At 37.2% G+C, this 24,664-nt stretch overlaps 1 protein-coding gene across 2 annotated transcripts; it reads left to right on the top strand.

Moving 5' to 3' along the window:
- Positions 1-1,517: 1,517 nt before the first annotated feature.
- Positions 1,518-24,664, top strand: AP4E1 (adaptor related protein complex 4 subunit epsilon 1). 2 transcript variants are annotated; one of them, XM_027467217.3, is made up of 21 exons: positions 1,518-1,735; positions 2,010-2,081; positions 2,921-3,044; positions 5,223-5,296; positions 6,609-6,730; positions 7,292-7,451; positions 7,960-8,126; positions 8,706-8,779; positions 11,464-11,586; positions 11,672-11,781; positions 12,072-12,211; positions 13,314-13,426; positions 13,565-13,683; positions 14,755-15,057; positions 15,790-15,904; positions 17,001-17,136; positions 18,240-18,495; positions 19,203-19,778; positions 21,189-21,373; positions 22,097-22,254; positions 22,689-24,664. In XM_027467217.3, the coding sequence occupies exons 1-21, from the start codon at positions 1,589-1,591 to the stop codon at positions 22,847-22,849; spliced, it is 3,435 nt and encodes a 1,144-aa protein (XP_027323018.3). In that variant the 5' UTR covers positions 1,518-1,588; the 3' UTR covers positions 22,850-24,664. The 2 variants fall into 2 exon arrangements, with proteins under 2 accessions (XP_027323018.3, XP_005019530.3); XM_005019473.6 differs by lacking the exons at positions 1,518-1,735; positions 2,010-2,081 and adding an exon at positions 3,792-4,045.

Genomic DNA, 24,664 nt, shown 5'->3' with positions numbered 1-24,664 from the left:
TTTTCATTTGGCATCATTTACATCATATACTATTACACACTCCTCTTCACAGTGCAGAGACAATCCAAAGAGCATAAGCTCTTCTATTTTGGAGTCTATTTTGGCTCCTGCAGAATCAACCCATTTTCTATTCTAGAACTATGTATTTCCAGTAATGATTCATGAGCCAGGAAGAATACCGCTTGCCTATCAGATGCCAAGGAGAACTTACAGGAATGGCAATTAGAGTGCTTTTTTACTGTGGTGAAAGCAGTTGATAGAGATCCTAGAAAAATGACTGAAATGCAGCCTCTCAGTGCTATTTTAGCAGTTGTTTTATAACCACACTTCAAGGTTTTTCATCTAGCTGATGAAAACAGAAAGGAGATGAAAGCAGAAGAAAACCTAACAACAAAACCTCACCTTGCCAAGTTGATGCCTAGATGATAAAATTCTCATACTTCAGTGAATTTGCTTTCTTTGCATCAGCTCATATTATGCTACACAATAAGCTAAAGATTCTGTAGCCTAAAAAGAAACAAAAAATGTTGGAAAAGCAGTACTGGGGACTCTTTATGCAAGGCATTAGAAATATCTCTAACCATCTGACAGTAAGTCACGTATTTTGCACATATGCGTGCACTATGAATAGTCCTGTTCGTTTCAATGCCATCATCAACACTACGAGAAATTAATGACGCAGAAGCCTGAGGGCTTGTGTGCTAAAAGTCATCCTCCAGAAAGTGTTTTATTTGTATCCCACCGCAGGTGATCAGGACTCCGGGCCTTAGTGCGGTGCTAAGCACCGAGCTGGGGACCTCACAGCACTGATCCAAGCTCCAGCACCTTCACCTGCAGCCCCTCCCAGCTTGCTGCGCTCACAGGTTTGGTGCTCACGGCTGAGGAGGTTTTTCAGCTTCTGTGGGGCAGCACTCCGGCTTTGCATGAGTGACTCTTCGATGAGATACCCGTAGCCAATGCATTTCTTAAAACAAACAAAGCCTTTAAAAACTACCAGTACAAATCTTTTAACTCGGCTTCATGGAAATGCCAAATCTAACACGTGTAAAGCTTCTGCCCTCAGCCTGCCCCTGCCCGGCTGTTTTTCCTGGCTCCCACCACCAGGCGGTTTCTTTACCAGAAGCGCGCTGGGGACGGAGAAATTTTTTCTGCATTTGTTTCTTTCTCCAGAGATTTTTCCTTTGTCGTTTGACCACCTCAGCTTCTCCCCCCCCGCTGCTAGAAGAAAACCCCCTCCCACCACCGCCCCCGCCAAAGCACCGTTGGGCTGAGGCAAAACCGAGGCCAATTCGAGCGAATTTCGCTCCGCCGCGCGCCTCGCACGGGAAAGGGGCGGGGCCTCCCCTCACGGCCCGCGGCCGCGAGCCCCGCCCGCCGCGAGCCGTTCCCGCCCAGCGCCGTTCCCGCCCAGCGCCGTTCCCGCCCAGCGCCGTTCCCGCCCAGCGCCGTTCCCGCCCAGCGCCGGCCCCGCCCGCCGCGCCCCTCCCGGCGCAGCGCCCCCTGGCGGCTCCGCGCCCGGAAGCGGGCTCCGAGGCGGGCGTGGCGTGGCGGCGGGCCGGGCCCTGGCTTCCTGGCGGCGCGGGGCACCATGAGCGAGGTTGTGGAGCGCACGCTGAGCGCGCTGCCCGCCCTGCTGGGCCCGCAGCACCCCGCGGGGCCCGGCCCCGGCCGCCCGTCGGTCGGCTCGCGGCTCGGCAGCCTGATCAGGAGCATCACGGCGCTCGGCTCCAAGCACGTACGCGCCGGGGCCTGCCTCCCTGCTCCTCCCCGCTCCTCCCCTCGCGCCCCGCAAGGGCCTCGGGTCCCCGGGGCCGCGGCTGGGGGGGCTCCGAGCCCGCTGGGTGCCCCCGCGCGGGGCTGGGTGTCCGCAGCGCTGCGGCGGGGAGCGGGGCTGTGCCCGCGGTGCTGAGCAGCCCGCCAGATCCGAGTAACCGAGTAACCAGTAGGTGCTTCGTGTCTCGCCTCCAGAGCCGCGCACGATTTAAAGTCAGGTTAATTTCTTTTCCCAGGAAGAAGAAAAGCTCATCCAGCAGGAGATAGCCAGTTTGAAAGCCATGGTTTCTGCCCCCACCACTACGCTTGTAAGTCCTGTTAGTCTGCAGGAGCAGCAGGCACAAAGTGAAGGGAGCAGCGTGCCCCACTCTTTTTGCCTAGTGAACGCGGTATCTGCAGCATAGACACGTAATCATCACCATTAAAAAGTACAGATGTCAGTGTATGTGGAGCCTGGTTAAAATAGTGAGGGTACTGTCCTGATCTCTATTAACAAACTGGGACAATATCGTATTCAGAGTCCAGTCATACTGTGCTCTCAAATAATGTAGGAAAAAAGTTGTGTGACGAAGTATTTCTATCAAATAGTGTTCTCTGCAGTCTGATGTTGTTCTTATAATTAATTTCTGCAATGTAAGAAGCTGTGCTTTGTCATATGTTCTGTTGCTCACGTCTGAGTTGTAGGACTTGATGTATATGTCTGGCTTGGGTTAATTAGTGCAGATCTGAAGGGGAAAATAAAGTCTTAACCTCATATATATGTGATAACCCATTCTAGGTCAGCGTAGCGACTGGTTAAAGATTGCGTTAATAGTGTGATATCTAACGCTTGAGATTACTTCATAATATTTTTTAAATTACTAATTTGGTGTTGATTATATGTATGGTAATCAAAATTAGATAACAACTTTGAGAGACCTATATGGAGAGTTCTGCTGTTGTGGTCAAAAATCATTATTGATTCACAAAAGAATGTTCATAACAACAAAAAAATCAGAAGCACTCTGATTTCGTGTATGTATATATAGGAAATTTCTATGAACCTGCATGTATTGCTGTCAAACTCCTCTACTCCATTAGAGCAGTGAAAAAGCACGTGAAACAAGGCTGACGGGAAAGCTTCAATAATTTATTTTTGGTATTTCAGAGACTGATGAAAGAATGTATGGTGAGGCTCATCTATTGTGAAATGCTGGGATACGAGTCTTCCTTTGGATATATCCATGCAATCAAGCTTGCACAGCAAGGAAATCTTTTGGAGAAAAGAGTTGGTATGTGTATGCGGTTGTAGCCCTGTCATATTTTCAGACAGCGTTCTTAAAGCTTCGTAGAACTTGTAACGCATGTAAAAATACAGCTTATTCAAAGTGTTCTTTCAAGATTTCATTTTGTAGTCTTTCCTCTTTTTGAAAATAACCAAGTCCCTAGTTTGTGAACTTTTAGAACAGAAGGCAAGGGAAAATATTTTAAGTCATCAGTTGTTCTTTCAGTGTTTTTGAAATGCAGCACTAATAAACAAGTAATTTGCAAGAAATACAATTAAAAACTAAATCCAAGCTGTATATGAGTTTCTGTCAGGATCTTACTTTGTTTTGAGCATTAGAATACAAAGTTAGAAGAAACTGTTGATGTCAGACAATTACCGCAAGCACAGCACTGGTTTTCCAGCATTTAACTTGCAGATATTTCTTTAGAATTTTTGTAATGAGCTTAAGGCCACGCTGCTAACAGCAATAAACGAAATATTTATATCTGTTTTGGTGATTGTAATGTTCTGTAAGAAATGAGTCAAACGGGGAGATCCTTAGAGCATAGGTGTAGAAGTTCTTGAGGAAATATGAAAGGCTATTTCAGATTTCTTTGAATTTTCATGGAGCTGATTTCCTTGCCTGCCCAGGTGGCTATAAAACCTTTTTGAGTAGATTTTGTTTGAAGTAGCTGTGAGCCTGTCTCGTCTGGAGGATTTATTGCAGTTGCTGGTTCAACTGCCTAGTGAAGACATTTCTTCTTGTTTGCAGAGAAAATGGTTTAACTCCAAGCAATACTATGTCTGCATACACAGAAGGAAGGCAGTGTCTTGCGGGATATGCTTGTTTGATATCCTTTGTTTGAATTTCATCTGGATCATCCCCTCAAGTATTGGAGTTTCTGAGAAAATGTGTTACAAGTGATGATTTAAAGTTGCTTTTTCCCCGAATAATGAAAGCCAGTGCACAGATGCTCTGGTAGTGACTAAGATTTTCAATCTTCACCAAACCTGGGAGGGCAGGTGGTAAGCTCTTTTGAAGAAAACTTTATATCTGACTTTGTAAGTGTCAAGAACCAGTGCGTCTTCTTATTAATCATTTTAATCAGTTTGAGACCTTTCCATGCTAGGGTTCCTTTTAAGTAGGTTTTGGTGAAGCAACATTTTTTTTTTTTTAATGAAGGGACTTAAAGTTCCCCAGACACAAAAAGCCCTTAAGCTTTGATCTGACAAAAAGATGTCATCAAGAGTGTATGTGGTTTGTTTCTTTATTTTGCTTTGCAGCTATGTATGATATATAAGATTGACCTTGTCTGTTCTTGGTGCCATATACCAAGGTCTTTAAGGAACCATTGTCAGTTGATTCAGTTAAGATATTAAGTTATTTTCTTACCCAATACTAGCCTCGATGAATCGAAGTGTACTACATTTTTACAGGTTTTCTGAACTGATCAAGTGTATTTCCACAAGCAGATAGGTTCAGATGTCTGATAGTCCAGACACTACAATTTAAGTTGTTCATTTTGATTTCCAAGTCCTAAAAGAGCCAAGCCTTTCCTGACTAAGATCCACCTCTAATACAAATAACTACAGTGTATGTCTGAGTGGTGACACACTCTCCTAGTCCCTGCTTTAACTCCCTTAGTTTGAAAGGAAGAGGATTTTCTTTCTCTGAAGAAAAAGGTTTCTGGCAGGCTTCTCTTCTGGGCTTTCGGAATTCTTTGTTAATAAATAACCAGGGAGGCTTTGGCATTGGGTGGTGGAATAATGTTATGTTCAACTTGGAGTGCAGAATTGTATTTGAAACTGAACTATATCTTTTGAAGAAAGAGAAACAAATATAAGGAAGTGCGTTTGATTAGGAATATACTTTTGTCAGCAGAGGAGACATTCACTATGCAGAAACTGATTTCTCACAATGTTCTTGACTGCTCTCTAGCTCCTAACAGTATCTTACTTCTCACAGCAAGTGGTTTCTTAGCCATTATTTATCGAGCTTTACTGCAACTTAAATACAGTAGGTTTGCTTGCGAAGAAAAGGAAGTCTTGATACTTAAAACATGAGCTACTGCCATCCATCAGTGGCTTTTTAACTACTTTTTTTTGTTGTTTAACTCTTCTTGTATTACAGACATGCTTAAGTTTTTTGTCTTGAAGTTGCTTATTGATTGTATGTATTAATGGAGGCTGCTTTCTTTTTTAGGTTACTTGGCTGTTTCTTTATTTCTCCATGAAAATCATGAACTGCTGCTTCTACTTGTCAACACAGTTGTGAAGGTACAGTGCTTTTGAAGGTTTGGAGGTTAACTAACCTTGACCAATTCTTCCATTTTAAGCCATGCATCTCAGCTATGTATTCACTAGTTATATCTCACTTTTCTGTTTAATCTTGGCATTCCTTTTATTTAATCAATATTTTCTTAAATTTTACCCAGGAGAAATACCATCAAACTTTGCTTATAGTTTTAAACTCCAGAAGGAGCCATGCATACATATTGGAATGAATTGCTTTTAGTTAACATAAAGTATCTGTTGGCTTCTTTGAGTTATTTTGGTAATTTTGATAGAAACTGAAAATATGCTTTGGAGTGACACTGAAAATCCATTACCTAATAATATTTCATAGGAGTCATCTTCTGTATTAGTACATGGAGCAATTGTAACTTACATCCCTTACATGTAGCGATTACTTTGATGTTACAGTAGTCACAGAAGCTTAAAGACTGAAAATGGTACTTGTTTGGCTGTTGTGATGGGAACCATTTGTAATCTTTAAAAATCTGTTTTGAAACTGGTGGGGTTATGGAAAGAAGTGAGAAATAAGAATCCTCAAACAGCTAAACCAAAACGAGCACTAAAACCTCACTGTGGCAAATGGCTGGAGTAAATATTGATGTGAGCCGGAAATCTTAAACATTTGATTTGTTTTGAAAAGTAATTCTAATCCTATTTCATGAATCCACCTATGCTTCCTTTGATGGTTACAATGAGCTGCATTTACTATTTTTAATTGTATTTGGGACAGATAGGAAATTTTTAAATTCTTCCTCATTTGTAGAGTATCACGTGTAATTTGCATTCTCTTTTTAGGGCATAGATAATATCTTAATTTAGTGTAAAAATATGTAATTGGTACTATTACTGAGCTTGCTCATCTTTTCTTTATAAATTGTTTGGGCTAGATCAAAGGTGCTAGAAAGAATGTTAACGTCAGTGTAAAGTGACTCATGTACTTCTCCAACTGGGGACTTGGTTTAGTTTTATAATCATCAAACTCTTTCAGTAAGCAAATGCTGATTGTAGCTCTCTGTTGATCTCACTTAAATTTAGAATACGAATGTAGTTCTGTAACGTGAGTGTGAGGAGTTGCTTGTTACTGTATGAAAGTAGGAAAGAGCCTGGTCATCTTAGTGAGAGATGACACTTCAAGTGTCACTTGACACTTCAAGTAGACAATATCATGGCTGGCAGCAGGATGCTTGCTGTAGGTGAGCTGGATCCAGCCTTCTTGCAAAAAAGTTTGGGCTATGTCGATACAAAATTGAAGTCTAAATGAAAACTGACTGTCTTATTTCAATGTTTGTAATAGGACTTACAGAGCACTAATCTTGTAGAGGTGTGCATGGCATTAACTGTTGTTAGTCAGATCTTTCCACGGGAGATGATTCCAGCTGTTCTTCCCTTAATAGAAGACAAGCTCCAACATTCGAAGTACGTATTAATTTACACAACTGCAAGTGGCCTTGTAAGGTTGAGTGTCTTAGGTTTGTAGGTGGTTTTAGTAAACTGATGTTTTTTCTCTGATTTGATCTTTCTTGTCATTACTTTCAGAAATTGTTCTTCTTAGTTTCTCTTGTATTCTTGTCTCATTTATTTGCACCCTTGACTGAGCACTGAACAGGTATTATTTTTGTTAATAACCACTTTTGATAGGTAAATGTAATTTACCTTGTCTGCTGGAGTCCTTTAACATGGAGTCCTTTTAATATGTAGGTATTTGTAGAGTAAGTGGAGAATGGGAACCTTTCAATGCTTGCTTTTTTTTTTTTTTTAAAAAAAAAACAACCTCTTTCTATAAACCTTATTGGTTAAAGTATATTTACAGTTATGCATAACCTTAGTTTGATTATTTATGTAATCTCATACCTAGCGGATAACATACTATTAATAAGTTTACTGTAGAAATAACAAGTGCAAGTTGTTTTGCTAAGTCAGGTACATAAAGGACACAATATCTTGATTTTGTTTTGTGTAAATCTCATTTTTCTTCAGGGAAATTATCCGAAGAAAGGCTGTTCAAGCTTTATATAAATTCTATCTCATTGCTCCTAACCAAGTCCAGCATATTCATGATAAGTTCCGGAAAGCCTTATGTGACAGGGATGTTGGTGTCATGGCTGCTTCTTTGCATATTTATCTTGAAATGATTAAGGTAGGCAAAGAATTAGAAGAACATCTGAACCCTAGCAGTTATTCATACGTTTCTTTATTTGAAGCACATTGTACTGTACAGAAGCTTTTTAGCAAGGTCTTGCTACAAAAATATACTTGTTAGACAAGTTAACTTACCTGATTGTGGATATGTTGTATTTGTTCACACTAGCTCTCAATCTAGTTTGACAGATTTGGATTATGCAAGAAGTCAGTGTCATTTGTATCCTTAACTAGAGACCAAGTTTAACTTCTGCATTATGTTAATGTGTTCACTGAAATTTGACTAATTTTTTTTCCGTTGCCTTGAAGTTAAATTCACTCTTTTTTTGTTGCAAAAGTGCAAGAAACAAATGCTTTAAAATAAGGAGCTTGTAGATATTCAGGGATGAGAGTAGAAAGAGATTTAAAGAAATAAAATAGTGGCCACTTCCGATTGTATTCAATTTATATATTGTACTTTGAGTTGTTACGTTAAAGTATTTCAATTGCATTTCTTTCTTATGTAGGAAAACTCATCTGGATATAAGGACTTGACAGAGAGTTTTGTAATGATCCTGAAACAGGTAGTGGGAGGAAAGCTTCCTATTGACTTCAACTATCACAGTGTGCCAGCGCCATGGTTACAAATTCAGCTTTTAAGAATATTAGGGCTGTTAGGAAAAGATGATCCAAGGTAACCAGGTCTTTCTCTGTAATAATACTCTGAATGCACAAAGAATATAGTTATGAACAGTATCTCATAGACAACCTTTCTGTCTTTTTGTAAAAGGATTTCAGAGTTGTACTTTTTATGCATTAATTCATTATTAACCATTGAGAAGATACTTTTCAAATAGAGAAATTAATTTCTCAGCTTCTGGATTGGCTAAGCAATTAATTAAGGAATATTATTGAAATATATTTTCTGAAAATTATGTTACTAGGTTATGAGACAACTGGGTAAAATTCCACAGTAAAGATAACTTAAAAAATGGTATAATTTTGTGAGTACCTAGTTATCTATGATCTTTTCCTTTTTTTTTTTTCTTGTGATATGGTAGAATGGAAGCGTTTTTCTTGTTATATGGTAAATGTTCCTTTTGAAAGCTGCAAACATTGTTGGATGTCGTATAGAGATAGAGTTCTAACTTCTTAAACTGAATCTATAGATACAAATAATTTGCATTGCAGATTTTAATGTTGGTGTTTGGGCTGTTTGGAAGTTAAGACTACATGCTGCAAATAAGAATTTTAAATATTTCTTGTTAAACAGGACAAGCGAATTGATGTATGATGTTCTGGATGAATCTTTAAGAAGAGCAGAAATAAATCATAATATTACATATGGTGGGTGAGGGTCTTTTATCTAATTACCAGTATTTGGAAAGGTTGAATGAGCACTTGATCACACTAAATGAGCATATGCAGCACTTCTGGAAAATCCAGTTGTTCTTACTGTACAAGAAATGTATTCTTAGGTATTTGACTAGTAAATTGTAGAACAAGTGATATATTTCTGAACAGCAAAGTTTCTTATTACTGAAGTAAAACAGACTTATTATTTAGAGGGAATTCATCTTGACTGAAAAGCCTTTATCTTATGTTTGTGTTGCCCTTGCCTGTAAATACAGGAAGTTAGCTTCTTCATGAAAGCTCTCAACATTGTCCAAGCTGAAGTAAATAGTAAAAGAAAAATCCTAGTGATACAGTCCTGTTTATGAGAAATGCTTAGATCTTCAGCCATTGATATTTTCTCTGCTCTAGGAAAGGCAGTACGTGTGCAAGTGACAGCATTGGCTCTTTACAGCTGTGTATGGCTTTTTCTCTAGCAACAGTTAATTCTGGAAGTGCTGTTTTTATTCAGTGATAGCAGTGCATGTGAAAATATGTTTTTGGCACACATCGCAGTTTAGAATTTTTAAAACTATGTTAATTTCATTATCCTTTCTGCAGGGAAAGCTGTATTTGTTGCTAGAACAAAATCAAAAGGAATAATTGCATTGTTAAGGCTTTCTAATAAGAAGCGGAGTAATTTATTTGGATTTTGCTTTGCCTTCCCTTCTGCAAGACTTCAGTGCATCTAAGCACCCAGATCTGATGTTCTAGAGTCCTACACCTGAGAGCTGCTTCACAGTACATTAAGGACCAAAAAAGCTCCATCCCGTTACTTTATTGTTAAAGTAAAGCCCAATAGGTGATGCTACAGCAGCTGTGCTGATGGGATGGAGAGGAAATCAAGACATGTTTTATAACTGACTTTAAAAGGGAAATGTGGACCAGAGCTCTAGATCTAGCGTAATGCCTGCTTTGTACCTATTTTCTGAATACTGTGTAAGCATTACTTCCACCAAAAACAAGGGTAGGGAGGAAATTATTACCTTGTAGTAAATAATACGTGAGAAAGTACCTGTCATATGTTCTGTATATTTGGTTTATTGCTTCTATGAGACAAGAACATACACGATACTGGGAAGAATGTTTCCTTATAATACAGACAGTTTGCACTTGGAGTTAGTAACTGTAGACTTGTGCTAAGTGCTTAAGGGGCCAAAGTGAGCAGTTTATCGTGATTTATTCAAAGACAGAATTTAGATATGTAACTCTTGTTCACGTGTAATCAACTCTTTATAAAATATTTCTCAGTGATAAGATATCAAAGAAGATTATAACTGATTATTCTTTTTTTACACAAAGTCCTTAGTTATTGTATGTTTTTTACTTATTGTAGGTGGTTAACTTAGGTTAATTTTTTTTTTTTGTGCATCATTAAGCTCACTTCTACCTTTTTCTCAGCTGTGCCAAGTTTTTAAACTCAGGAACAGCATTTCTCTTCTTGCAATGATTTAGGTTTACTGCCGTAACTAAGAAATCATGAATTACTGAAAAACATTTTGCCTCAAATCTTTCATCTAAAGACTGTCACAGTCTGCTCATTTGAGCTACTATAGGAGACTTCAAGGTTGGAAGAACTTCTAAAGATGAAGTTGTACGTGGAGTGGCAAAGACTGATCAAATTAATCAGTGTCTGTGTGTATGTATTTGTGTGTATACATACCACAAATAATATTGATTTAACAATATTAATTTAATTATATGATAAAACAAGAACGAAGAAATATTAATAGATATAACAATCACTATAGTAACATTTAGGTATTAAATGAAAATATTTTAAAATATATCTATATGTATATAAAAGGAGATGGTCTTTCATCCTGTTATTACATAGGCAGGTACTCTGCAGTTCAGTTCAGTACTGCAGTTCCCTGTTACAGTCAATGAGCTAAAACAGATCCAAATGCAAGGTGAAGGAAATATGTAATCATTTAAATTATTCAAATGCTTTTGTACACTGTAACTAAAATGTTGCATTAATTTTGTTTTCTTTTTTGATTCTGTAAGAATTTAATCTCTTCTGTGGGCTTCAGACACCCAGTAAAAGTTGAGGTGTGTGTTGCTTTTGTGCAAAAAATTTTGATTCAACATAAACCTGAACTGGTCCTCATGCCATTTTATATTCTACTTTGTTCTCAGTTTGTTTTTGTTGTTTTTTCTTTGAGTAATGACAAATTGTTTACCAGACTCTTCTTGCTTCCCTGCATGCGTGTGGCAATATTTCAGCCACCTAAACCAGAATAACCTAAAACCTAAACCAGAATTTGCTCTTTTATGTCTTATGTTAGTGGATTATCAGAAAAGGAATATGTCTGCTGTTAGGATATGTAATTAAAGCTGTACTACAGTGTTAGCTGTGTATTTCTAAGTTGAATGGAGTATGTAGGGTGAGAATATCATTTGTTTGCAAAAAGGAAATGTATTTGTGTACAAAGTATCTGCTTAAAAGCTGAAATTATGGGTTACCCAGCTCTTTGGAAGTAGACACTTGAGTAAGGTACAAGACTGCTTTAAAATATTAAATGGACTGCATTCAGTCTCATAATTTTATCGTACTAGTGTGTATGTCTGTTTGCTTGTTAAGTTTTACATAATAGAATTATTTAATACATATTATTTGCTTTTTTTTCCCCTAGCCATCTTGTTTGAATGTGTCCAAACAATTTATACAATTCACCCCAAATCTGAACTACTTGAAAAGGCTGCCAAGTGTATTGGAAAATTTGTTTTGTCACCCAAAATTAATTTGAAATACTTAGGTAAGGATGATTTCATTAACAAGTTTTCAGTTTTGCCATAATGGTGCATATTCTTGTATATAATTTTCAATTGCTTATATTCTAGGTTTAAAGGCTCTGACCTGTGTTATTCAGCAGGATCCTAATCTGGCACTTCAGCACCAGATGACAATAATTGAATGTCTGGACCACCCAGATCCTATTATTAAAAGGGAGGTCAGTGAATTTTTCAAAAAACAACCAATGAAGTTACTGTATAAGATGGGTGGTAAGTTTTCTAAAACAAATATTGTAAGAAGCATATTGTGTCACATTAATACTGTTTATAACTGCTCTCTCTATCAGTACTTGAGATAAACTGTGCAGGTAAGAAGCATGCTTCATTTAAGACTTGCCAAGTAAAGACAGTTGCTCAGTTTGGCAATTGTGCTAAGGTGTTATTGTTTTGACTGATTACTGTTTTGAATCATCAGAACCAATCAAATCTCTTTTGCTTTCTCTTTCAGACTTTAGAGATTCTTTATAGAATTACAAATGGACAGAATGTGATAGTCATAGTTCAGAAGATGCTTGACTACTTAAAAGAATGCAAGGAAGAATATGCTATCATCACCTTATCTGGCAAAGTAGCAGAACTTGCTGAGAAATATCCTTTTATTTTTAGAAGCCTTGAGTCGGAGCTCAGCCAATCGTTACTTTTGTACCTTTCAAAGCATCTTTCATGATCTTTTTAATCAAGTTGTTATATCTGCGGTTTCCACTTTCAAATGCAAAAATAAGCAAAAGAAAACTTGTATAAAAATGACTAGAACGTTGTATTTTTCTGGGAGTAATAGCACTCAACATTCTTCGTTTTGGCTTTGGGGTTTAATATTTAAACCTTGTATTTGTAATTTAAAATTTGGAAGTCCTGTGCTACTGTATAGAGAGATGTCTCATTGCTGAATTGCATGCTGTTCTGTAATTGTGAGAATGATCTCCCTGCTAGGTAACTCTTGGTTTATAGATTTGAAGATAACATTTTCATGGAAATAAAGATCGATCAACTGTGCTTGAAAGATAAATGATAGTTAGACATCCGGTATATGGTGGGTATCACTGCAAGACTTGCCATTGCTTGATTCTCTGTGTGTATTTTTGTCTGATATTTGGGTTTTAAGCTGTTTGTAGTGGGGAAGTACCTTACTGTTCCATTTGTATGCTGCGTGGCACAGGCAGTAGTACAAAAACAAAACAGCCAGCAAACAAACAAGCTGTACTCACTTTTCTCTACGGTTGAAAATTTCCATTCAGTGGAAATTCATTCATTCATTTTCAGGGTTTGTTTGAGGATAGGCAAAAATGTTTCCTAACCTCCAGAGTTAGGCTGTTCAAATTTTAAGTATATAAAAAGCAACATTGCTTTCTGTGGAGTACTTCTAAATATTTATTTTTCTTCAGTAAAACAACAGAAAAATGCTGCTGCAAAGAGCCAATCTATCATTGATCAAATAATACTTGATAAACTCAAAGAAAAAATATTCTAGAAAGCTACCATGGGACAAGTGTGAGCTTGAAATACAATAGAGCATGTTTTCAGAACTAAGTCCTTGTGTGAATGTCTCCCTGCTGCATGAAGTCTGCTTAAACCATTCTTTTTCACTCTATTGTTTATTTATTCATTTACAACTTAAGATGTATTGATTAGCAAACTAAAAAGGAAAAAAAAAAGTTATGCCTTAGCACTTCATTCCTTAACATCTGGACAGGTATGCCCCTGACAATGGGTGGTTCATCCAAACAATGAATGCAGTGTTTTCAGTTGGAGGTGATGCTCTGCATCCTGACATCCCAAACAACTTTCTGAGGCTTTTGGCTGAAGGTAACTCACCAAGTGCTCTGAAGAATTATATCTGTTACTTAATTGCCTGGCTTGCTTTCTTAAAATACACTTTGACATAATAGTTGATACAGGTGGCATTTGTGTTTCAAGCAAAATACACTTTGTTTTCCTCTCTAGGATTTGATGATAGAAAAGAAGATGAACAGCTGCGAACGTATGCAGTACGGTCTTATTTAACATTACTTGAAGAGGAAAATACATTCTATCCACAGAAATTCCTACAAGTCATGAGTTGGGTAAGGTAGACACATGGTGAAAATTGAGTACATAGATGTGAACAAACTGTCAAAGGTGGTGATGTTTTTAATTGTTTTATTTTAATAATGATTATTGTATTTTTACTCGAAGATGAGATAATACACTGAAATATAATGACCTCTTGTATGACAAACAAACTATTTAGTTTGTCATAGTTTATCAAAAAGCTGATATGCTCCCTTTCAAGGCAGTTTACTACTGGAATGGCTTAGCAGCCAACTAATCTGCCTGCATGCTGAGAGCCTTTCTGTTTTTATCAGAGTTAGGCCAGATGTGGTTATGAAAAGCAGCTTTAGCCTTGTAGTTAACTGTCTGAGTCCTGTGATAGTATTGTTTGACACTTGTTTAATATTCAGCTACCGTCCAAGGAAGATGCTGCAGTATGAACAAACCATTTTTTGTAAGGGCCTAATCGCTGTTTAGCTTTCTTTTTGAACAACTATTTGATCTTCAAGAAACTAAGAGTTCGAAACTACAGAGATAAACACAAAGATCGCCTCAAGCATTTGCCATGATAGAGAAATCACTTAGTACACGTTTTAGACCTTATCTCATTCAAGCAGTTTGGAGACAGTTTAGTCAATTGTGTAGGCTTGATAGAGCTGTCTTCCTGCAGTAGGACTGGAATGCCTTCGTGATACGCAGTTGGGTGTTCAGATTTTCTTATGCTACTGAAAGCAGTTACGACCTTCATACACCAGTGATTAAACCAGTAGCAGACTGGAGCAGTTGGAGCCAGCATGGTGGTACTGCCTACTGTACTGTTATGTGTCGGTTACTTAGTGTAGGCAGCTTTAAAGTGAAAAAGATGTTAAAAAATAAATAAATGCTAGGAGTCCAAATCTGGTAGAGAGGTATTCCCTTACGCAGAATCTCTTGCTTTCATTTTATTTGAATAGAAAGTTCTAAGATCTTAGTTATTCCAGCATCTGTGATACTTTTTTGAATGTGAGGTGGATTTTGTGTTACTATTTGTTCCTACATACTAACATAAAAACTGAATGCGCTGCCGTGTCTAAGTGTGTATTTTCTCTGTTCATTGTGCATAGGTTTTGGGGGAATATTCCAGCCTTGCTACAGATGTTGATCCAGAAATCATTTTGACAAGGCTACACAGCTTGCTGAAGAAGACTTTCGTTACCTCTGACACTAAAGCGTGGATAATGGCTGCAGTCACCAAGATAGCATCACACACCTCCTGCTCTAAAACGATTGACAAACTAATCAAAGAGTTCAGTAGCTCTCTAGATACTTGCATGAGACAACATGCCTTTGAATTGAAGCATCTGTGTGAAGATAAAGTATTGATGAAAAACTTGCTTCCGTTTGATGCTAGTTGCAATGACATGGTGGTAAGATAACAGCAGTGTGTGTTGTTCCTGAACTAATTTGTAGTTCTAGGGGGTTAAGTACTCGACAGAAAGTGTTTTCAAAATAAATTATTTGACAGTTCTGAGCAGTGTCACTGTTTAGTCTCCTTAAAGTGGGTTTTGAGAAATACACTTTTTCCGACGTGATGAATCTTTGGCTCTGTTAATCAGTATAGAACACGGTATTTAGTAAGCTGAAGTACCTTTAACAAAATTACAACTGCATACGCTGATTTTTTTTATATGTAGACCTGTTTTACTGATACGGTACAGCTTCCTAATTAAAAGGTTTTGCTTCCCATTTAGAAACTAGTAAAATTTGCACTGGAATGTCCATAGTTAATGAGGGAAAATAGTATTGATATTGCTGGTGTTTTAGAGTAGGTCTCTTTTTTTCTGTTTTTGGCTTCAATATTTTCATATAATGGTGGGTCAACCATTTTGAGAACTCCCCTCTGTGCTTTTTTATTTTTTTAGACAAAAAGTCAATATTGGAAGAGCTAATTTAAGTTACATATCTTTTTCAACATACTTGCTTAATAATTTCTGTACATATACATTTTCACAAGCCTGAGGAATACAGCAGCTTTACTAGTAGGTATGGGAAGTAAGACAGAAGATCCTAATCTTGCTGATAAGACAGTTTTCTTCTGGTAATGTCAGGCGTGTGTACAGGAAATATATTCATTGCTTATTTTTCTTAATTCTGCATAGGTAGATGCATCCTTATCTTTTCTGGATGGGTTTGTCGCTGAGGGACTTAGCCGTGGTGCAGCGCCGTATAAGCCTCATCACCAGAGACAAGAGGAGAAGCTTTCTCAGGAAAAAGGTGACTGCAGAACTTCCATTTTACAGTCCAGTGTTTTCAGTGTTCTTACATTTTTGCAGTGAAAACATTGTAAGAACTAGATTGGATTGCTGTTTTTCCTCAATAATCACAAGTGTTGATTAGCATTTTCCACTGGTTTAGAAATCTAGGAGGTAAGATAGAGGTTAGGAAGAATGTTCACAAATGTTCTGGAAGATGACTTTGCAAGTTTATTTTGACGTTCTTTATAGTTAACCAATTTTTACAGGTTGGTAGTGTTTGAATCTGAATATGGCTGCTGATTATCACGAAGTCCCTTGTATCCATTCCTTCCTGCTTTGTTTATGTAACAGGACACTTCCTTAGTACTGTCTCCTCCTTTGTCGGGAGACCTCTCTCATCCCAGATGCACAGCAGTTCTGCTTTATTTCTTTATTTGGGAAGAAGAAAGAGTAAGGCTGAGTGGAGATGAGAGAAAGGGACTGTGCACCCATTAGTAGTCTTAGGGCTGTAGTGAAGAGTCTTTGCTCTGCTTCTTACATAACAATGACTGTTTATGTTGAGTTATAGTCCAAAACAATTTTTAGAAGGTATTCAGACTACATTTTGATTGGTAAAGCATGGATAAGGTGGGTGGTCCTGCATCCTGATTTTCCAGTCTTATTGAAAGCAAGTTATCACCCAAGGTGCCAAGAATGTTTGCAAAACAGATAGTGATACATGGACATGCTGTTGTGGACTCAAAAATGTGTTACACAGGTGCATGAACAAATAGAAAAGCTTATTTATTTAGATCTGGTGCAGTATTTCGCTCTACAAATAGTAAGGATAAGCAGTTGTTTTAATGATGCTCCATAAAGTCGCTTGTTCTTTATAATTGTAGTAATTAAAATGGTAAAATTTAAAATTAAGTGCTACCAAATCAATACGTGTTTTTAGATACATTCTTTTGTGTCTAAGTGGAAGTTACTTCAGAGCGGACACATCTGTTTTTAATGAGGATAGGATCCTGACTGGGAAGCTTGAGACATGTAGTAATACAGCATATCAATTTTCAGGAAAAAATAAAATCTTACCTTTTTGTGCCTTACTATAATTCTAAAAGACTGTCTTACAGCTCTGAATTTTGAACCGTATGGATTATCATTTGCTTCAAGTGTGTCCTCATCTGGCATCACTGGTAGACAATCCCCCACTGGTTTATCTTTTGGGTCTGATACGTCGGGTAACAGTGCTGAGACTGGGCACAAAGAGTGAGTTACTTTGCATTTTAATTGAAGTACATTTGAACTTATGTCCTTGTCATTATCATATGCCTTTGCTTCCTCTTTGCTTCATTAAATGGAATTAAAGAATACAGTTTAACATGGAAGCTTCTATCATGTAAGAAGAAATGCAGGATAGCATCTTCATTGAAATACCTAGAAAATAGGCTAACACAGTTAAACTGTTTTTTCATGTTCCTCACGAGCAACAGTTTAAATGATAATGCAGTAAAATTGAGACAGGATTATCTGATGATTAAATTGAGTATTTTTTCTAGATTCTTTCAGGTTTTTTATAGGCCACATTTGCTTTTTATGGACTTAATTTAATGTGCCTTTTAAGGAAACCTTCTTGGATCAAAATAAGGCTAAGATTTGCAGTGTAAGATACTCCTAAGTTTTAGAACAGTACAAATAAATTCTATATTTGTAGTTCCATAAAAATTAGTTACATCATTTATACCCTGGTAGATGGGCATACAAGAAACCATGAAAGCTTTCTTGAGTTTTTCAACCAGCTTGTGTAAAAAAAAAAAAAAAAAAGTGAGGCTTTTAGGTGAAAGAGTTGCAGCCTGTGTCTGAATTTACCTCTATTGGAGTTCAGGATGTACAAGAACTTGAACACATCTTACAGGAAATACTTTCTAAGTCTCATAACTTTCAGCCTCTTATATTAACTTACATTGTTTTTAAAGAACCAGCAGTGGAACTATTTAAAGAAACGTAGAGATTCCCACAGTTTTTCTCCTGGAGAGAAATAAAGATACTGTGTTTATATTCACTCTGAAAATGTTTTTCAGATTACTTTTATAACATGCTTGAATCTCTGAGTTGACAAATGTAGTCTACTACTGGCTGAAGTTATCTATGCTTACTTTATAGCCTACTTTGCATTTGCTGGATGCTTTAAGTGATGAATGACATTATCAACATAGAACTTTATGCAGATAGAAAAACATTAGTATTCCACTGCTCCCTGTGTATATCAAAGTATCAAACCTGCAGATGGTGTTTAGAGCAGAGTGCTGGCATGCTTTTATGAAAATGTTCGCAGTCCTGTTTTATTTGCTTTTTTTATTTTTTTTTTAAAGGACAAATACTCTGAAACTTGAGGGAATAAGGAAGTTGTGGGGCAAAGAAGGCTATCTTCCAAAGAAAGAAAGCAAAGCTGGGAAACCAGATGAGCCACAGGCTGCTTCTTGTGGCAACTTATTAGCAGGACAGGTGATTGATCCTCCTGCATCTCAGTCTGATCAAGTTTCCAGCCTCTCCGAGGAAGAAAAAGAAAAGCAGCAGTTAGCATCGACATTGTTTGTTGGGCTAGGATCAAATGCTGGTGTCAGTCTGGTAAGTGATTCTTCTGTGACTTAACAGCCTGAAGTTCATATTTAACATTATTTACAATTAAAAATACTTTTATGCAAAGAGAGATCAAATCAGCATTTTGAAAGCTAGGTGAATGATCCATGTAATTGAAAAACTATATGAAATGACCTTTGTAATCTGGTAACTTGTTATGAATGTGAAACTGGTTGGATACTACTTGATCAAACAACCTCTGAAGTAGATCTCAGTGACTAGAACTTCCTTCTGTTTACCTTCAGGTTTTGTTTTCAGTTTTCACTAACAACTGTTCATTTGGCATCCTATTTCAACGCCCTTTTTATTTATGTACGATAACAATGTGAAAGATTGAAGAATTCAGCATAAAGTAATCTCTATCAGACTAGCATTATCAAATTCTTTCACTCGTGTTTTGGTATTTATTTATTGTTTTAACCAGAAAATGTTTACCTGTAGCTGCTTTTAATAAGAACTGTCAGTTTGTTGTGGAGAACCTAAGCATCATTCTTGCATTATAGGCTAATCCAACACCCCTTAAGAAATTTAACAAAAGCCTGTTACTAAATCCATTAACATGTTTGCAATCTATTTGTATTTGTCATCTAAACTGATTTGTTGGTCATTATTTGCCTTTGCTGCTTCTGTTTCATTGTTAAGTTACACAGCATATTGCTGGAAGCTCTCTCCATCGCCATTTTTTTCTTTTTCAGATGGGGAAAATGGATGTGGCTACTCAAAAGTTCAAAAGAAAATCAAAGATAAATGAAACCCAAACCAGTGAAGAGGCATCAGACATCCAAAACAGTGCTGCTTCAACTTTTGGTCCCTTACTTGATACAGTGCCTGTTAACAAGGAAGACTGTGATGGAAATAAACACACAAGACTAAGAAAACCTTCTCTGTGTTCTTCAGATACTGTGGAAGATAAGTTAGCATTTGAAACACCTCAGTCCCTTAAAAAGCCTGGGCTGGATGACAGACTTTCAGATAGTAGGCTATCACCGTTGTCTTTGTTTGCTGACAGTAATATTGAAATTTTTCAGCCTTCTCCAAGTGCTTTGTGTGAAAGTGCCAACAAAACATTGTCGGTCCCTTCCTTACCAAAAGAACTAGAAGAGCTTCCTCATTCCGAAGTAGTGGAACTTTGTCAGAGTGATGCCTTAGCTCTGTATTTATGTAAGGTGTGGAAAGATGACTCTTTGTTGCTCGCTGTGTTTGCTTCAAATAAAAAGAGTTCTGCACTTAATACTGTAAACTTAGTGTTTGAACAAGCAGAACACTTTCAGGTAAGAAACTTAGTTTCCATTATTTCAAATTTACTTGGAGTTTTATTGTTTTTGTTTGCATTTCAGTGTGTCATATTTAGTTTAATATAATAGATGTGCCTTTTTCCCTAAACGTGTCCTTAAAACCTGTGGTATGTCTCTTACTTACCTCCTAAAGGGTAATGAAAGAAGTCTCGGTACCTAATCTTAAAATGTCATTTGATTTAGCATCTCAGTTTTCTTATTCACTTTGGTTTCATTTCCTATTGTTTGCTTCTCTATAACAAACACGTATGATTCTTCAGTTCTGAATTCAGCTTCTTCATTCAGTGTGAAACTGAATGCAAGTCTAACCAGAAGCACTCAGAATGGTATGACCTGAGTTGCCAGAAAAATCACTAACTTTATTGCTGTGGCTATTGGGCTTGTGCGGTCGTTATTGTATTTATCTGGTAGGCAGACTTGTGAAGGAAAAAAATGCATCATAAAATTGTGAAGCTTTGGTTTTCTTCAGTTATAACAGACCTCAGTTATATTTCATTCTTGTTCTTATGCATGTGGTTGATGTTGGAGAGGAGTCAGTTTATTTTCGAGATAAGCTGCACCTGGGATTTAAATCCAGCTGGTAAAAGCATGTGATTGCCTTGAATGAAACTTTTTAAAAGTTGTTTAAGAAACATATTGGCATGACTCCGTGAATTTTACTGGAAGGACAGAATTATAAAACCTTCTGTAGACACTCAGCAAGTGATAACAGGACAAGAATTAAGTCAAATGTTTGGTTTATAGTTGACTTAACCAATCAGCAGTTTTCAGTTATGAAGCCTTTTTCCTTCTGATTTCTAGCTTACATCAAATCTGCCATAGCATTGATAGGAAATAAACATCTAGTGTTTGCTTTTTTTTCCTAGTAATTCGTTTAATATCCCACGTATCTATGGTTGTGCTCTGTGTTGTTTGTTTGGAGAGGCCAAGGACTGCTGAGCAGCCTTGAAGTTATTGGGGATGATTTCTCAACATTCTCAATATTGGGGATGATTTCTCAACATTCTACTTTTATTACACAATTGAAGCTGTTTCGGCTATGTTGCAATGCTTCTTGGTCTTATATATTAGTTTAGTTTGGGACTGAACTACAGAATTCAGGTTCTGCCTCTCAGAGCAATCACTCAGGGGAAAAAAAAAAGGGGGGGGGGCAAATAGCAAAAAGAGATCAATTTCCTCAGTTTTAATTCTCATAATGTTTTTATAGATGCTAATGATTATCCTTGATGAGAACTGAAGAATGGTAGCTCTGTTTGCTGGCCACAGTAGTCCAAGAAAAATCAATGGAAATAAAAAGCACTTACAAAGTTCTATAGCTGTACCTTAGCCCTTGCCACAACTTGACAAGCAGTACTGATATATTCTACATTCCTTTTGAAAATGCAGATTTTGGAGAGTCCTGCCCACCAGTTCTCTGTAATTGAAGCTCAGAGTGTGGAACGTTGCCAGAAATGTGTTTGGATGGACAAAATCTGTACACAGGGAATTCTTCCTGGCTCCATTAGTTACCAGTCAGAGATGGAACCTTGCCTTGAATTTTCAGTAACTTTGTCATTGTTGGATTTCATCAGGTAAATAAGCTGCAGTTTTTAAAAAAATGTCTATTCAAATAAGTATTAGACAAGTGTAGGATGGTTTGTGTATTGACTATGAAAATACAAGGCTTCATCTTGAGCAGCTAATTTAAATCCAACAGAAATTGCTGCTGCTAATAATAGTAATTTGTTATTTTCATACTTTAAAAAAAGAAAAAGGGGGGGAGGGTGGTGGTCCAGGAAGAAGTACGAACCTAGAAAGAATGCTGACTGTAGCTGCAGGTTGGAATAGTCTTGAAAGGTGGAATGTGGTTTTGAGAACTAAATGAACAGGAGGGTAAAAAGGGCATGATGTTTTAAAATCAAAATATAAATGCGTCTACTCAAATCACTTAGTTCAGTTAAAGTCCCATACATTATGTGAGAAAGTAGACAACTTTTGCGTGGGGGGGGAAGTCTTATTTTCAGTAGGCTTTTTGCTAGATGAACTTTTTCAGCGGGCAGGTATCTCAAGGTCATTCACTTTGGTCTTTCACTTATACAGAATAATCTATTCCTTGCTTTAGATTTCTAAATGAAAAAAAAAATATATAGAAACTTTTTAACAATAAGATGAGAAGAGCAGTGGTTTCCTTAAACTAATCTGCATTTGTTTGTTATTTGCTCTGTTCAGTTGCTTTTGGAAATGGAATTTATTTTTAGGAGACCAAACTTATTCCGAAGAATTTTTATTTTACTATGATTTGTGCTGAACTTTAGGCCGATGGAAATGACTACAGAAGACTTTGGGAAGCTGTGGTTGTCCCTTTCCAATGATGTGAAACAGAATATAAAAATGTCGCCTTCTCAAGATTCCCTCTCAACAGCTCTGAGTACGCTGCAGCAGAAGCTGAAACTCCACATAGTAGATATTATAGGTGAGTGAAAATACACCGTAAGTTTGCTCACAACCACTTTTCCTAGGAAAATAGATATATGGAAGCAGGTACCTTACAGTTCAAGGTAGTGAACATTGGGGTGTATGGTAAATGCAGGGATGCTCTCCTAAGGACTTTATTGGCCTTACTCAGACATTTGTGAAGGGTGGTAGCAAGGTACAAGCGTGCAGCAAACAACAGATTTTACAAGGGAGCAAACTATTCCACTGAAGAGTTTTGGATGGGACAGAAATGTGGGAATGAAACAATTAGATGAATCTGGAATTACATGCAGGAGGCATACATTTTTGGTGATGAAGAACGGGGATGAGAGTAGAAGATAACAGAAGGTTGAGAGAAAAATAGTGTTTGTGAACTATACCTATATCTAATTGTTCTTTCATTTTTTTTTCTATAACCTCTGTTGTTTTAAGGTAATGAGGGAATACTGGCATGCCGGCTGCTTCCATCCGTGCCCTGTCTGCTGCACTGTCGTACGTACTCAGGGATGCTGGCCTTGTGGTTCAGATCACCTTGTTCAGCTCTTTCAGATGGTCTGCTCTATCAGTGTCAAAAGGTGATGGAAGAATCTTAATAACAATAGTGCCTGCCTTAACTTAATTGGTTTTTGAAAAGCAAATGAAAGGTTTCTATAGTTGCACTGATAATTACCAAAGCTAAGTTAAGATACTGCTCTTCAGAAGTATTAAATTTTCTTCCAAATGGTGTATGTCATATGGACTTGTGGGGGAAGAATGATGACCTGACATATGCCTGCAAAAATGTGCTCAGGACTGTACAGTGACTAAGGAGTAATCCATTAAAGTATTGTTACCTGTTTGAGTGTAATGTGCGTTTCTTAATTTTATTGTAAATGACTGAAAGTATTACGCAGCTTTTGTAGATGTCAACTCTAATTTCTCATAGCAACTACTTAAATATAAAGAAAATAAATCTATTATGTGCTCAGACTTGAACACTTACCAGGATTACCTGATTATTTTGAGAACTTTTCTAAAATTGTTTTTAAACATTGCTGGCAACAAGGCACCTAACAACACACAAGTGACTTATGCAGCAACAAAATCATGCTTTAAAAATAAAATTTGAGTAACACCTCATGACCTTTGCTTCCCATTTAAGTGTTGACATCTAAGTAGGGTCTTGGTAGGAGGCGGGCATGTGAAATTGTATGGAAGCACGTTGGATATGATCTGAGGCTCTTCCTGTTTGCAGTTCTTCCTGCATCATGTTTCAGTCACACTGTTTCTTCATGGCTCTGCAGCGGTCAATGAATCTTGAGTGTGTCCAGAGATGGGTTGTGCAGATCAAGCCTGAGAGCAGTGAGCTGGAGTAGTTGGCTTGTGGATGTGTTCCCTGCCTGTCACTCTTAATCATGTGTATTTAATCTGGCTTGTATCTCCATTCATGAAGATTTATGTGGAGGGAACTCTCATTTTTATTTTCTAATTATTAATAGCTTGAGTATGACTGAGAATGACAGATGTGTGTTTACTAGCTGCAGTAAGGAATAAGAGATCTAAATCAGTCCAGCAATCATGATAAATGTTTGGATTGTCTCCTTTTCTTCCTGAAAAAACTTCAGTCTTGAAAATCCAGCAATCTTTATTTAGATGTTAAAGATCTTTAGTACTTTAAAATATTTATAATTGCTTATGTTTTTATTTTAAAACTTGAAAGGTTGTACAGACAGCACAGATGTGGTGTAAACGCATTCTACAGTAGAATTGTCTCCTTCATGTATACTAACATGAAATTGAATGCTAACAAGGAAATTCTTTTGTTATCTTTCAGTTTTATTGATTCTCACCCAATAAGCACTGGCTGTAAAGGAAAATAAAGTATTGTTTGGTAGTGTTTTGGTAAATGTTCATGAAATCACCGTAAGAATGTTAGTGTGCGCTGATGGTTTCTTTTTTGTTTAAGTCAAGCCACTTGTGTTATTACAATCAAAGCTCCTTTTTATTGCTGTTTCAGTAGTTCCTTGTTGAGAAATCTGAAGTGCGCTGATCCTGTAAAAATACTTAATGTTCTGCGTACTTTAATGTTTACTTGACACTTCGAGACAGTTTATATAAATGAAAACTGATTTATAGTGGAATAACTTCCAGCAAACTGTTTCTCTGCTGGTAAATCAGACTTATGTTACGCAATTAGACTTTTGTAATTACATGAACTGTAATGGAAGTACCTGTTTCTGGCCTTATGCATTTAAACCATTTCAGCACAGAGTTGTTCAATGCCCTACTGTTTAAAAAGTAAAAAAAAGCCTTCTGTAACTCATGTAAATGCTCTCTATGACCTTTTCCACTGGATGAATACTGTATGTTAAGCTGTAAATATTCAGTTCTAAATGTTGTGTGTACATCACATAAAGGGTTTTGCAGGA

The sequence above is a fragment of the Anas platyrhynchos genome, chromosome 11 (assembly GCF_047663525.1).
Source record: "Anas platyrhynchos isolate ZD024472 breed Pekin duck chromosome 11, IASCAAS_PekinDuck_T2T, whole genome shotgun sequence".
In the NCBI taxonomy this organism is placed as follows: Eukaryota; Metazoa; Chordata; class Aves; order Anseriformes; family Anatidae; genus Anas; species Anas platyrhynchos.
This window is presented reverse-complemented; position numbering and strand designations above follow the sequence as displayed.

Coding starts and splice junctions, on each gene's coding strand:
- AP4E1 (XM_027467217.3), top strand. CDS start 1,589: ATGAGCGAGGTTGTGGAGCGCACGCTGAGCGCGCTGCCCGCCCTGCTG. Junction 3,045..5,222: donor TCTTTTGGAGAAAAGAGTTG/GTATGTGTATGC, acceptor TTTCTTTTTTAG/GTTACTTGGCTGTTTCTTTA. Junction 12,212..13,313: donor GTAGCAGAACTTGCTGAGAA/ATATCCTTTTAT, acceptor ACATCTGGACAG/GTATGCCCCTGACAATGGGT.